Consider the following 15,158-nt stretch of genomic DNA (forward strand, 5'->3'; position numbering starts at 1 on the left):
CATCAAATATAAGCACAAAATACAGCTAAAATTTATCACTCAGAGTTTCTATGAGTGTGAATAAATAAGTTAATTAAATATTAGGTTCAAGGCAGATTCCAAAACTAACTGAAGTATGACCAAAAAAAAAAAAAAAAAAAGGTATATATACCTAATATATACCTATATATACCTAATAGTCAGTTAATATAATCTTTGCAATTCAGTATGTTCCAGGCTTTGCCATCTATGCCAGTAAGATGCTTCCTTTTTTGTCCAATGTCTTCCATTGCTGGGCTCTAAGACATTAAACTCTTTAACATCATCAAGGATTTATCTTAGAAACAAACTTCTTTCTTCTTTCTAAAGGTCATGGTTGTTTTTTCTGCTACTTGCTTCTTTCAGCTAGTTATTAACTTCCTCATGTAAGAAGAAAACTTACTGAGCAAGAACAAGCAGTCTGTGTTGGCTGTCCCACAATGTGGTGGCTGGTTAATAAAGAAGACACCCACTTAACCTTTGTGTCACTTCGTTTCATCCAAAGAGTAAGTCAAAAAGGTCAAGGTTACAAAGGACTCATGACCAAGGTACAACTTTTACAAATATCTTTGAATGGCCAGGGAAAGCTTTACTTCTTCAGTCATGTCCCCAAATGAGTTCTTAATGAACCAAGAATCCCTTCCCACCCATTACAGACCTCTAAGCACAGATGCTTCAAAGATTAGTTCAACATAAAACACAGATGCTTCAGGAGAGTGGACTAAAACAGGAGGATGTGGAATATAAGAAAGCGTGAAATATGCAGTTCGCTAGGATTAAGAATATCAATATAAATCCCGTACCAGTCCACCTTCTGAGAAACTCCTTTTCCTATTGAGAAATCAAGATATTTTCAATCGTTTGCTTTCTTTTTCCACATTCTCTCTGATATTCTGGAGTTTTCTGGAGTTCTGGATCAGGAACACCAAGCCCTCCCTAAAATCACTAGCCCCATGGTCTCTGCCAACGTTTTCAAGTTCATCAAACAAAGACAATGTCTGTTTGAGTTTGGCCTGAACAATTTTTTGCTCTTCTAATTCTGCAAGAAGGGCCTGCTTAGTGCACAATTCAGTCTTATACTTCTTCTGTAACTGTTCAATTTCTTTTTGGAGAAAGTGGAATTCTTCCTCACTGTAAGAATGTGTCTCCTGAGATTTATCTTCTGGAAGTAAGACGTTTGGGGGAATCCGCAAAATCAACTGTAAGAAGAGCTGCTCCATTTTGCCAAAAAGGTTATCAAAACGTCCTTTCATGAAGCAAAGAAACTTTTCTGTGCACTTGCGAATCTGGACTGGGCTAATCGCACAGTCTGGGATGCCATCCAGCTTCTTTAGAATAACCTGTTCAACAGCCTGCATCACCTCAAACAGGTAGTCTTGAAAGGCAATGTAGATCCTAAGCATGCAAGTCTGCGGTGTGAAGCCAAAGAACTGGGCCTCATAGGTCATTGGATCAACAGACATCTTGGTGTTTGGTTTTGTTTTTTGCTTTGTTAATTTTGATTGTGAACAACCTGCGAATGTAGTAAGAAAATTTTTCATTTAAAAAAAAGTAACAAATTATAGACAGCAAAACAAACAGCAAACAAAAACTATAAAGTTTATGTTCCTTGATACTTGATGCTACTTCCAGCCTCACACATCCACAACAGGATACAAATCCTGCCTCTCTGAGACTCTCATCAGCCTATCACCTCCTTTCTTCCTCCTCTTTGTCCATTTCCCTCACCTCTCAATTACTGAGGATTCTGGCCCGTGGCTCAGCCTTCTGAATTCTGTTATCACCCCATGTAAACGTTCAGATTTATATGGATGACCTAACCAATGCCCTAGAAACTCAGTTCTTCATCTCCACTTTTTCAGACCTTCATCTCCACTCTTTTAGCGACCTGGGTATTGACATTTGTAACTTCTCTCCCCAACTCTCCTACTGTTTGACCACAACCTCATATGCTAGTCTTCCAACACTCATTCCTACATTCATATTATATCTTAATCTTCAAGACTTTCAGCCCTCTGAGCCTCTCTTTTTAGTCTCTCCCACTTCACTTCCCCGCTGCACTTTAGGCTCCACGATCTATCACGTCAACCACTCCTTTGCCAATGTCCTCAACTCCCTGTCCTTCCAATCTTGCCATCTGAAAAAATACCACTAGAAGGTGAGGAAGCCTCCAGTAAGCTTTACAACCCTGGCATTTTCTTAAGGGTCTGGGAGTCATTCCTTTCAAATGTAAACATCTAAGAAAATAGCATTCCTATCTCCCTGTCACTGTGGGTGTTTAACCTAGGGTCCTTTTTGGGGCTGTAACCAGATACTTGTCATAGAAATAAAAGAAGTTTCATTATTCCTGCAGACAAATTAGCTAAAACAAATGGCTACCTCAATTACCAGGTAAATTTAGGATGAACCTTATTAAAGAATCTGAAGCAAGTGGTTCTGTCAAATCTTTTTATAAGACTGTGCTGTTAATCTTGATAATTTATGTAATGACTAAAAATAGAATGGTTGTAATAGCTTAGCAGAATAGGGTAGAATTTATATCTCTGTAATGTCATTTACAGATTATCTCTAATGCATTATAATCTGGATATGCTTATTCAGTAACAGAACTGCTTTCTCTTCTTTGTCTTGTGGAGAGGATTCTGTGGATTAACAGGATTTTAACTTCCTCAACATTTCCCTATGCCTTCAGGATCATTTTTTAAACTTTTTCATATGGCTTACAAGGACCTTCATCATCTGACCTTTACTAACCACTGTCCTCCTTTTTAAGTACCTTCAGTTTAGTTCAGTTCAGTCACTCAGTCATGTCTGACTCTTTGCGACCCCATGAATCACAGCACACCAGGCCTCCCTGTCCATCACCAACTCCTGGAGTTCACCCAAACTCATGTGAATCGAGTCGGTGCTGCCATCCAGCCATCTCATCCTCGGCTGTCCCCTTCTCCTCCTGTCCCCAATCCCTCCCAGCATCAGAGTCTTTTCCAATGAGTCAGTTCTTCGCATGAGGTGGCCAAAGTATTGGAGTTTCAGCCTCAGCATCAGTCCTTCCAATGAACACCCAAGACTGGTCTCCTTCAGATGAACTGGTTGGATCTCCTTGCAGTCCAAGGGACTCTCAACAGTCTTCAACACCACAGTTCAAAAGCATCAATTCTTCGGTGCTCAGCTTTCTTCACAGTCCAACTCTCACATCCATACATGACCACAGGAAAAACCATAGCCTTGACTAGACAGACCTTTGTTGGCAAAGTAATGTCTCTGCTTTTGAATATGCTCTCTAGGTTGGTCATAACTTTCCTTCCAAGGAGTAAGTGTCTCTTAATTTCATGGCTGCAATCACCATCTGCGGTGATTTTGGAGCCCCCCCAAAATAAAGTCTGACACTGTTTCCACTGCTCCCCATCTATTTCCCATGAAGTGATGGAACCAGATGCCTTACATAAGCATGTGAAGTAATTAACGCTTCTAATTTTTGCCAATCTGGTGAAATGGTTTTACAGCGTTGTTTCTTGAAAACCAAAAACATCTAACCCCCTGCCCCCCTCCTCCCTGCCCCACCCATACACATACACACACACAGGTTGAACACTGAGGACTGAAACTACCAAAGAGCCTCCTTGCCCCACCCAACAACTTACTGTTTCCATTAGCATGACTCTACTATTCTTGACCAGAATATTATTTTTATTGTCCAAATGGTTGTTCATTATGAAACCCCCAGCCAAAGACTGATGAACTCTTTAATGGGATGCGTGGCATGCGTGCTCTCCCCGTGTCTGACTCTCTAGATCCCATAGACTGCAGGCCGCCAGGAGCCTCTGTCCATGGAATTTTCCAGGCAAGAATACTGGAGTGTGTTGCCATTTCCTATTCCAGGGAATCTCGCCAACAATTTGTTACAGCAAGATTCTCTGAAATTCTTGCTTCAGCAGTTTCTACCAATACTGGACTGCTTTTCATGAGCTCTACCCAATCCTAAACAAGCCTCCAAACTAAAAAATCCACGTTAAACCAACAGGGCCTCTCTTCGGGAACTGATCAAGTTCTGCTTTCAGTTCAGTTCAAGTCGCTCAGTCGTGACCTACTCTTTGCGACCCCAAGTCCTGCTTTAGGTTACTATTATCACAAGCCTATCTTCTCTGCAAGCCTTAGATTTCCTGAGGGCAGGATGAGTAAGGCTTCAACCGATATTGCAGGTGATACGCGGGAAGTACACAGGTCACCTCAGCGAGTTGAGGAGCCGAAGCTCCAGAAACCTCCGGGCAGGAACTACTTCCGGCTTGAGAAGTGGCTCCCGACAGGCCCCGCGCCCCCGCTGCATGCCGGGACCTTCAGGGTGGAGGTTTGCGGCCCGCTGGAGACGCTGCTCCATCAGGCCGCTCTAGCGCCCGGGATGGCGCCCCACCGAGTGCCACCTGTTCCCGCTTTTCTTCAGAGAAAATGCAGCCCCGTGGATACTTACCCAAGCGACTATAAGAGTGATGAATTCGACCAAACACCAGCTTCCCGCCACCTCCTTTAAACCACCGCAGGCTGCCAGAGATAGGCGGCGCGGTTGACTCCCCCAGATTCTGACCGCTCTCTGCTTTAGCGAACGACAGCAAGGGCAGGATGCCACCGCTCTCCTAATTGGCCGACTGTCTGGGGAGCGGGCCACCTAGATTGGTGACGGAAAGGAGCCGGGCGGGAAAGCTAGCTGTGGCCGGCGGGGATTGGCAGAAGGAATCGGTATTCACTCCCTTCCCCAAGACGTTGGTGGGTGGAGAAGTTAGGCTGGGCCGCCGCGGAAACGCAACTCGTGATTGGCGGATGTGCTTTTCTTCGGGCTCTAGCGGTTGGTGGCTGGACGGTTGATCAGCGCTGATTGGATAGCAGCGTAACGGGGAGGGCCCCGCTCTGGTTCCGCCCTGATCCCGCCCCGCCGCTGGGATGGACTGGCGGAAGGGGAAGTGGGGGGTGGGGGGGGGGCCGGCGGCGGTGGGGAAGATGGCGTACCAGAGCCTCCGGCTGGAGTACCTGCAGATCCCACCGGTCAGCCGTGCCTATACCACCGCCTGCGTCCTCACCACCGCCGCTGTGGTGAGCAGCTGCAGCGCCAGCTTCTCATGAGTTGTACTGGATATGCCCGGGTCCTCGGGAAACTGGGGTTTGGGCCTTGGGGAAGCTCAGAGTGGTTGGTCTCAAGGGTGGGTGGAGGCGTACAGGGCTCACTCTGGGGTTCAGTATCGCCCCGTAAGTACTATCCAGTGATCCAGAAAAAGAGGTGCTGTTCCATAAGGGGTGGAGGATCAGGACTGCGGGTCAGTTTCTGAGACATAAAGGCAGGACCTGTACCAAGTCAGGGCTGCGGGAGCCGCCCACCCAGGAAACGTGTCTGAGAACTCTGATGGTGTTCTCAGAGCCACAAAATGATCCTTTGTGACTACTGGGAGGAAGGTCCGCTTAGTGGAGAAACGTAGACGTTGAAGATAGAAAGATGGAAGTTGTTGAGCGGGAAAAGTCTTGAAATAAAGAGACTTACAGAGGTTGGCTGGAAGTACTCAGCCCTCACAGTGGCAGGGTGTTGAGTCTTGGTTCGAGTGAATTGTGTTGCTTCACACAGTTGTTTTAGGTGATGCCCATGTATTGGGCATAATCCTAGCAGCTGGTCTTACTTGCCCTGAATTTAAGACATTACCACCTGCCTGCCATACCTTCACATCAGCCTCAGCTATTGAAACAACAGACTTTTATTTTGTGTTAGGTATTGGGGAACGCAAAGAATTGTGCCAGTTCTAGAGAACTCTTTACCAACCTTCCTCCAGCTTAAGAAGTAAACCTTAAATAATTCAGTCTAAGTCACTGAGAGTGGGAAATTGCGAGAACTGCCAGTCTTTTGTAGTAAATGATGATATTTTGTTTCTTGATTGACTTGCTTGAAGAAGTTGTTTTTCTATTTCAGCAGTTGGAACTGATCACACCTTTTCAGTTGTACTTCAATCCTGAATTAATCTTTAAACACTTTCAAGTAAGTGGCCCATCACAACTGCCATTTAATGTTGCAGTTTTTAAACTTGTTTTTCTTACTTTTAAGTAGCTAATCCTGCTATATACTATCTCAAATAACTCAGTGGGAATATTTGATTATAAGTGTTGGGGGGCAGTGGGGGAGTACAAAGCAATGATTCTGCAGCCTGGAACTTTTAAAGAGATTCTCAAGATCCTCAGCATATACCAAATCAGAATCACTAAGGCTATGTTATAAAGTTGCCTGTATGGTTTTGATTTGATGCGTCCAGTTCCTATATTTAGGAATCACTGGTTCAGATTTAGTAGTATAGATTGAGAGGAGACTGGATCCGCTAGTTGTCCAGGGAGAGTCAGAGAGGATGTCCATATGTAGTCCATCCAGCACCATGTGGCACAGTCACCACCTTGGTGTTATCCCTGTGATCCAGTTCAGAAACTCAATAAGTGCTCTAACCCATCTCCCAGGGATCACATCATCCTCTCAAAGACTGACATCTAAGAAAACGCCAGTTTATTAGATTACAGTGAGAGACGGTCCTTTCCAGTAATTAGAATGCTAAAGAGGGATGCGTTTTTTTGTTCTAGGATCAAAAGTCTGTTTCTACACCTGCTGTTCCTCTGTCACAGAGGTGTTTCATTCACTTTGTACCCGTTGAGCTCCAGCTTGTCTTTCAGTATGCAGTTTTTGTGTAGCCTTCTCGGATTCATCCTCCTTTGTGTCCCTAGAGTATCTGTAAATACTTTTTTTTATATCTCTCATCTCATACTTGCACTTGTTTATATGCCTGTCTCACAAGGTTGAGGACTCTACAATCCTGGATGCAATTAGTATGCAGTAAACAATTCTGAGTTGTTTCAACTTTAATAGTCAGCAATTCTTAAGAATTTAATGATCGTAAAGGAGTCCCGTGAACCCTTATCACTGCCTTCTTCCTTCTGCACTCACAAGGCCTTCACTGGGAGCTTTAGCTCGATCCAAACAAACAAGGCTTGATTTTGCCTGAGGTTAAACTCTTCACACCATGTGTGAAATTAGGAGTTCTAGGTTTGAGTTCAGAGCCTCCCTTTGCAAGCTGTGTGATATTAGGCAGGCCATTTAAAAATCATCCAAGTCTCTTAGTTACATCATGTGTGAAATGGGGATGGTATTGGCCAGCCTCCTCATCTCACAGGATAATTAAAATCACATGAGATAATAATATTTTAAAACACTTTAAAAAGTTAAATGTTCTATCATTGTGAGTAGTTGTTCTTATTGCAGGCGTGGATGATTTGGGTGGGGAAGAGTATATCAGGGTTTGAAAATAAGTGCATATCTACCAGTTAAACTAATTATTACAGTATTAGATCTTTATTTGTAGTGAGTTGGCTATCTGTTCAGGCTAGTACTCGAGTATTTGCTTTAGAATTACTCTTTATTCTGGATGTTTCTGATGGCTAATATAGAAACAATTGCTGTTAGATCCTGTAATTTCCTTTGGTATCTTGAGATTGTTCATTAGATTGTGATACTACATATATTAAAGCTCTGTTTCCTAGTCTGCAGATTAACTTAGTCTTGCCATCACACTTTTCCCATCATTTGCCTGACCATATGGTATGGATTTTTGTGTTGTTTTTTTTAATACAATCACAATTGCAAGTTTTCTGTCCTGTCAGGCTTAGAACTTTCCAGGGGCAAGTGATATCTTTCAGACTCTCACTGAAGCCGCACAAAAATTCAGTGTCAGATTGTGTGTCTCACTTTTGAGTTTAGAAAATAGAATCACCTATTTGTGGCCTTTCAACCATTGTAGTCATAGGCTATCTCTTGTCTTAATATGAAAATGTTTCCTGGTATGTTTTACTTAATCTGTCTTTCTCTTGATTTTTTTTTTTTAACAGATATGGAGGCTAATCACCAATTTCTTGTTTTTTGGGCCAGTTGGATTCAATTTTTTATTTAACATGATTTTTCTGTATCCTTTACTAAGTGGGGTTAGCATAGAAACTTTAGTTTTACTTAGGAAATACAGTATTAAGTTTGAAACTATTAACTCTGCTGTTTTTGCTACCATCTCAGCTGTAACTTCTGGCTATTGGCTCAGTGATAGAATAGTTGGTCAGTTAGTAATGTTTTGAGGGTGTTTGTAGGTCACTGTTTATTCAAATGGGAGATATTATAAAATGTTTACATTTCTGTCCATGTGCCACTTACAGATCTGATTAAGGGAAACCAGAGTGATTTAATTGAGGTGTTCTTACAAAGTAACACCAAGGGGTCCCAAGTGATAAAGCCCAACCTGGAAGTGGGTTCATGGGGGATGGAGAACTTGAGATCTACTTGGATCTCAGTTGCTGGTTCTGCCGGCTGGAAAGACAGTGTTTTGTCTGCCAGGCTCACCATGTTCCAGTTTGTTGAAAAAGAGGAAGGGTTTTGCTGTAGTCAGATGGTAATTGGGGCCACCAGGCAGGGCATTTCTCCTGCACCCCAACCCCCTGGATGAAGGGGGGAATTTGCAGTTCAGCTTATTTGCAGTAGCCAAGGAGCCTTGTAGGGGTAATAGGCTTCCTGCCCTGGGATGGATTCCTGTGTCTTCTCTATGATACATCATTCTGGTAAGTTTCTAATAATTAAATTTTTTCATTGAAATGCCTCCTTGTTGACTGAAGTATAGAAATGCTTAACTACCTGGCCTTAAAAAAGCAGATTATCACATGAAGCTTCTTGATGGGGATTTCCACCAAGTTAGGTTGTGAAAAAGCAAGGATGGTGTAGATTGTGGTGTGGCTGAACATGGGAAGACAGTACAGATTTGACATTTTTATGTGGCGTCTGGCTTCGTTCCCCAATCAGGAACGGTTTTTGTAAAACACAGAGCCATTGCCTAGAATGCCTGGAAAAAGAGAAGTAACAATAATACCACTCATGAACACTCTTACAGAAACAAAGTCTTGACTTCTCACAAATAACGGGAGTCCAAGTGTACTTAGGTGATACATTCAATTTCACTTTCTTCATTTTTGTGTACTTAACATTTTCTTAACTTGGAACTTAAGATATCGTTACTGTCGAATGCTAGAAGAAGGCTCTTTCCGAGGTCGGACAGCAGACTTTGTATTTATGTTCCTTTTTGGTGGATTCTTAATGACCGTATCCTTCGACAAATAGAACAAATACAGGAAAAGACTAAAGAACTCCCTCTCCTAAAGCTTTTCATCTGTCTCCCGAAGTGCACTAGAGGCTAGAGACTGGGAGTGAATATATAAAAGTGTCAACTCTCTGTGCCCGCGCCACCCCCCTCCCCCTCCATTTTAGCTTCAGGCTCCTGTTTATTTTACAGCCCGCTTTATGTAACAGCTTGTCTAAGCCTAGAGGTTGCACAGGGTGTTTTTCCACTGTGAGCAAGTCTGAGAAACTTTAACCCAGTTGGGTTACTATTAGAAATCTTAGATGTATTCTGGTTGGTGGTGTACTTCACTTTTCTTTTTTTCTGGCTGTGCCACGGTGCTAGTGGAATCCCAGGTCCCTGACCAGGGAATGAACCCAGGCCCTCGTCAGTGAAAGCATGGAGTCAAAACCACTAGACTGCCAGGGACTCCCCAGGTATTCTTCAGTTTTAAACTAAGTTGGTAGGACATTTATTTGGTCACCATCAAAACTGATAGTTGTAGGGGTTTTTTAAAATAATTGTCAATAATAATAGTTGTCACAAACTTAAATGGAGCCCTGTCTGACAAGATGGTTTTGCCCCAGCTGCCTTTATTTCACTTCTAAGAGTCCTCATGGTGAATGAGCTTTCATGTAATGACTGACCAAAGTATTAACATATATTCCAAAGAAGCACGAACTTCATGAAAGCAGAATATTAATTTGAAGTAGCAACAATCCAGGTACCTAAGCAGGTTTTTGCCTGATCACTCTGGGTAATTATTTTCAGGCTTTCCCCTCTTCCCCACCCCCCAACCTCGCCCCAGACATGTAACAACTGCTTGCCTTTCCTAATTCAAACTTGTGTTAGAATACAATCTGTAGTTCTCTTGCCCAGTCTTCCCTGTTAACACTTATGTTGCTATTTTCCTTAATGTCAACCACTAGCTTTTTGGTTTGTTTGTGAGCTTAGTTTTCTTAGGCCAGGCCTTTACAATAATGCTTGTCTACGTGTGGAGCCGAAGGAACCCGTATGTCCGCATGAACTTCTTCGGCCTTCTGAATTTCCAGGCCCCCTTTCTACCCTGGGTGCTCATGGGCTTTTCCTTGTTGTTGGGGAACTCAATCATTGTGGACCTCTTGGGTAAGATTCTTGGCAGTACTTTTTCTATTATTTTACTTACGAACTTATTTTGTCATACTTGTCATATTCTGTCTGGCCTTCATATATAGTTATTGTAGGATTGTTTGATAGTTATATGCTCAAGGACTATAATGTTCATTTTCAACTTTTTCATAAATATATTACCAGCTGAGCTGCCAGGGAATCCCAGTATATTGACATTTCTTCCTAAGTAGAAAGTTGTTCCATTGGTACAGACACCTGCAATCAAAATTCTAATCCTCTCCCTCATCCTTTATTTCTGGTTGACTCTAGGTATTGCAGTTGGACACATATATTTTTTCTTGGAAGATGTATTTCCCAATCAACCTGGCGGAATAAGAATTTTGAAAACACCATCTATTTTGTGAGTATTTAACACCAGGTTATGTATTTCTTGCAGATAAACCAGGACAGGGTCCCGGATCTTGTTTTCTTGGGGCTCCCAAAGCTCCAAGCACACATAGTTCAGGCCAGTAAATATTTACAGATTGAGCAATCCGGCTGCCATTGGGGAGCATTCAGATTGGGTGGGAAGAGCCAGAGTTGTGGCCAGAGGCTCAGGGTGTCCTGAGGGTAACGTGGTGATTGTTGTCCCAAATGACCACCAGCACCTCCTGGCCCCGGGAGGAGCCTGCTGGTTCCACGTAGCCTGCTGTCTTAGTTTAGAAATGTGAAGTAGCAAGGTGGCAAAAAGCTGGCTGAAGAAGGGTTTCTAAAGGTGGAATGTCTGGTCTTCCAAACAGGTGGTAGAGGGAAGCAGTGAAGTAGAGTAGAGTAGAAACAGCTCTTGGCTAGAAACCAGACATAGACCGTTTGTTCTGCCAGCCAGCTGTGTGATTTTAAACAACCCCTTCTCCTTTTTCCATACCTCGGTGTCCTGAGGGTAGAACTTTGATTCATAGCACCTCCTTCTATGCCAGAATTTTGTGTCCTTGGGGTGTACTGCATTATGAAGAGTTCACTTAAGGAATAAAATGTGAGTTCTCATAAAACGTTGGTTGTAGAATAACTGAAAGAAGAAAGTAAAATCCTCCATAACCCCACCACGTAGATACAACAGTGGTGGGATTTGATGCACTTTTTGATATGCATTCATCAGTCTTTTACTGTCTGTAAACTTTTTAAAAAATGCTATCTCATAGCTTTCTAATGTATCATATAATCATTTTTCCATCATAAATTTCTGACAAAAATTAAAACAGCTGCATGATACCCCCAGTATGAATGGAACACGGTTTACGAATCCCTCATCAATGGACGCTGACATCCTTCCTGTTCTTCCCTCCATGATTGGAGTGGTGAACATCCTTGAGCTACACATCCATGTAGCCCATGCCGCGGCACATCCTCTGCGCACTTCCATGATTGTTTTCAAAGGATAAATTCCTACAAGTAGGATAGCTGTTTGGTTTATCACCAGACTGCCGTCTGGAATGGATACTCAGGTTTACATTTCCACCAGCACCATGTGTCCATTTCCCCACATTTTCATAAAATGTGGGAGAAGTTGTATTTACCTTTTGCTAAATTGGTAGCTGTAAAATGGTATCTCATTGTTTTCCTTTTTTTTTCCCTAAAATTTCAAAACAGTTTCAGACTTGCAGAAACTTGCAAGACAGTACAAAGGACTTTTTTCCCTTAAGTGTTTGAAAGTGAATTGTTAACCTGCTGCCCCATGATCCCCTTTAATATGTATTTCCTTCTACATAGTCAAAGTCTGGAAAGAAACATTAATCCTCGGACCCAATTCCACTTAGGGAAGTGGTCCGGATTTTTCTGTAGCACAAGAATGCAGCTCAGATTCAGGTGTTGAGCTTCGTTGTCATGTCTGTTTGGTCTCCTTCAGTTTGGAACAGCTTCTCAGTTTTGCTTTGACCCTCATGACATTCACATTTTTGAAAATTGTAAGCCCATTTTTAAAGAACATCTCTCAATTTGGGTTTGTCTGATTTTCCCTCACATGGAGGTTCAGGTTTTTCGTCCTTTGCAGGAACATCAGAGAAGTGATACTGCATTCTAATTGCAGCCTGCTGGCACAGGGTTGCAGTTTGTTAAATTTGCCAGAGTGATGCTAATTTTGATTACTTGATTAAGGTATCTGCAGGGCTTCTCCACGGCAAAGTTACTTTTTTTTCTCCTTTGTCATTAAATATTTTGTGAAGAGGTACTTTGAGACTATGGAAAACATCCTTTTTCTTATAAAATTTGAGTTCATTTATATCTGTAAGAATCCATGGTTTCTTATTTTATTCATGGCTTATAATTCCTTAACATTGTTGTTTACTTTGATGCTTATATTGTCCCACTGGCTCTGAAGTACTTCTTAACATGTGCGATCTAACTTGTAAAATTTCATATGTGAACATTTTGGAAGAATATTGAAAACACCAACATAATTATCTCTGGGGATTGAGGATGTCTTGCCCATATGTTTCCTGTTTTCTCTACGATTCCATATATTGCTTTTGTAGTAAAAATTAGTAAAGGAGATAAAAGTTAATGGAAATGTGCAGTAATTATGAATACCTTCAAAATAGGAGAACTGTTTCATTGGTAGGCAGACAAAGTGCTTATCCATTGGTGGACACGCTATGGGATCTTTTTGATCTCGGAGTAGAATTTAGGACCTAAGATGACCCTGGGACAAATTATATCTGTTGCCTGTCTTTTAGGAAGGCTATTTTTGATACACCAGATGAAGATCCAAATTATAATCCACTACCTGAAGAGCGGCCAGGAGGCTTTGCCTGGGGTGAGGGCCAGCGCCTAGGCGGCTAAAGCAGCAGTGCCAAGAACAGGACCCAGCTAGGAAGGACTCAGTGACACACCCATTGGGATTCTTTTATCCTCTGTGTTGCAAAAGTGTGGACACTTTTGACAGCTCAACAAGAATTTTAACTCCAGAAGCACTTTATGAAATGGCACACTGATTTCACCCAGAAGACATTTCCAGCAGTTCACCAGTGGTTCCTCACTACACTGGTACTGAATGTCTGCTCTCTCGGAGCCAAAAAAACTGGAGCAACAAATACCCCGTCGCCTCTTAGGAACGAGTACCTGATACTTGAGTTCTGTGGTGACGGGCAGAGTGTTTTTCTCCTCTTCCTCCTCCTCTTTGATAGACGAGGCCGTGGTGTAAATGGAAGTTTCAGAGAGGACAAAATAAAACTGAATTCCATCTCTCTCACTGAATTAAAGCTTTTGTGTGTGATCTTTTAAATCATCACTCTGTCTCCCAGCTCTCCTGCACAGGTCTGCGCTCAGAGCAGTCTCCATGCCCCCTCTCCCTGTGTCTTCATGGCCTTCGACTGGATTTCATTTCAAGGTTGGAAATACATGGCTGAGATGCCGAGGTTGTGCACACCTCTTACTAACCCAGAGTGCCAACTCCAGTGGGAAGAAGATTTGTTTCTGTTGCCCGGATAGTTTGTTCTCCGTTTGTGTTTTATAATACTTCAAGGTATCAGACAGTGTGGGGCAAGGGGTGGAGGCGGAAAGATAGGATGGATCTAGGTGTTCTAGATCCTGCAATTCTGCTGTGGGAGAGTCAGTTAGGCTTGATGCTAATGTGCCATCATTTATTTACTCTATTACTCCATTTGGAAATATCCAGGGAAAGGCAAGTCACAGCCACCATTTTGGAAAACAACATTTAAAGTTGGAAATGAGTTCGAATGTTGATTCTGGAGCCAGAGAAGTGAATACAAGGATACATAGCTCCTGGGTCTTTGGCTTGTGAATATTTATCACTTGCTTAATGAAAAGCCAAGAAGCCTTCAGAGCCAAGTACCTGGTTTACCTTCCTAACCAGGTAGAAACAGGACAGGTTCACAGAAGTCAGCAGTGGTTCAGTAAGTACTTACCCCAGATGTTCACTTCCTGGGGGCTCAACAAGTTTGTTATCAGACTGTGTGTGTAAGTCAGAGAACTCGGATAGAATGAATACCCCAGAAAAGATTAATTCAAATTGTTTTAATAAACATCATGTAGGTCTGGAAACATTTCCCCCATAGTTCCAGCTTGGTTAAGTGGTTGTTTTCTAGAGTATGAGAGTTTTCTTGGAAAGATGGACATGAGGTTTAGATTAAACATAATAAACATCTTAATCATTTGTGAAGTGAGAAGTATTTTTCATACCTTTCAATCAAATACATGTCAGTAGTGGAACCTCATATAAGTACATGCTGCTAGTCAGTAACTGAATATGGTTGTTGCAGTTTTATGGGATGTGGATTAATGGGACTGCTTTTTTTTCTAAGTGACTTTAAAAAAAATCTTTAAATGCCAATCTTAGAATATATAGTCCTTATGGGAATCTTAAGTTTTGTCTGTTGAAGAAAGCTTGAATTTAATTAGAAGGTTGGGTTTTTGTTTTGGAGCTAGAAATCTATTTCTCTAGTTAAATTTGTTCTCCTTCAGTTAACTTTGGAGTTAGGTTCTTTCAGAACACACGTCTTTTTCTTAAGTCAACCAAAAAGTGAGATTCGTTACATGGAATTGCGTGACTAATTTACCTGACCTACATAGAATTTAAAGGATTCCTGGATTCCACCAGTAATACTGAAAGGTGCATCTAAGGCATAGCTTTTTTGTTGTAGAAATACAGTATACGTTCATTAAAAAAAACATGGACATACAAATTGCATCTCCATAGGAGATACACTTCATACATTTTGCTGTGTTTGTTCCACTGTGGATTTCTCTTCATTTCTCCCTTCCACTTGTTCTTTCCCTTGTGTGTCCCTCTTGTGTGTCCTACTATCTTTCATACCTCTTGTTTAGTCTCTAAGCAGAGAGCACCCGAGTCCTAGATCTTGGCAACGAAACCCTCAC

The 15,158-nt window shown here is 42.1% G+C and overlaps 2 protein-coding genes across 4 annotated transcripts; one reads left to right on the forward strand and one right to left on the reverse strand.

Moving 5' to 3' along the window:
• Positions 1–225: 225 nt before the first annotated feature.
• MIS12 (MIS12 kinetochore complex component) lies at positions 226–4,640 on the reverse strand. 2 transcript variants are annotated; one of them, XM_069603192.1, is made up of 2 exons: positions 4,484–4,640; positions 226–1,531 (listed from the first exon to the last, which is right to left on the reverse strand). In XM_069603192.1, the coding sequence occupies exon 2, from the start codon at positions 1,479–1,481 to the stop codon at positions 861–863; it is 621 nt and encodes a 206-aa protein (XP_069459293.1). In that variant the 5' UTR covers positions 1,482–1,531; positions 4,484–4,640; the 3' UTR covers positions 226–860. The 2 variants fall into 2 exon arrangements, with proteins under 2 accessions (XP_069459293.1, XP_069459292.1); XM_069603191.1 differs by lacking the exon at positions 4,484–4,640 and adding an exon at positions 3,660–3,729.
• On the forward strand, positions 4,362–13,517 carry DERL2 (derlin 2). Of its 2 annotated transcripts, none has more exons than XM_069603189.1 (7): positions 4,362–5,100; positions 5,963–6,028; positions 7,915–7,988; positions 9,070–9,163; positions 10,109–10,304; positions 10,599–10,689; positions 12,998–13,517. In XM_069603189.1, exons 1-7 carry the CDS (start codon positions 4,951–4,953, stop codon positions 13,101–13,103), a joined length of 777 nt encoding a protein of 258 aa, XP_069459290.1. In that variant the 5' UTR covers positions 4,362–4,950; the 3' UTR covers positions 13,104–13,517. The 2 variants fall into 2 exon arrangements, with proteins under 2 accessions (XP_069459290.1, XP_069459291.1); XM_069603190.1 differs by having other exon boundaries at positions 5,966–6,028.
• The last annotated feature ends 1,641 nt before the right edge of the window (positions 13,518–15,158 follow it).

This window comes from Ovis canadensis, chromosome 11 (assembly GCF_042477335.2).
Source record: "Ovis canadensis isolate MfBH-ARS-UI-01 breed Bighorn chromosome 11, ARS-UI_OviCan_v2, whole genome shotgun sequence".
NCBI lineage: Eukaryota > Metazoa > Chordata > Mammalia > Artiodactyla > Bovidae > Ovis > Ovis canadensis.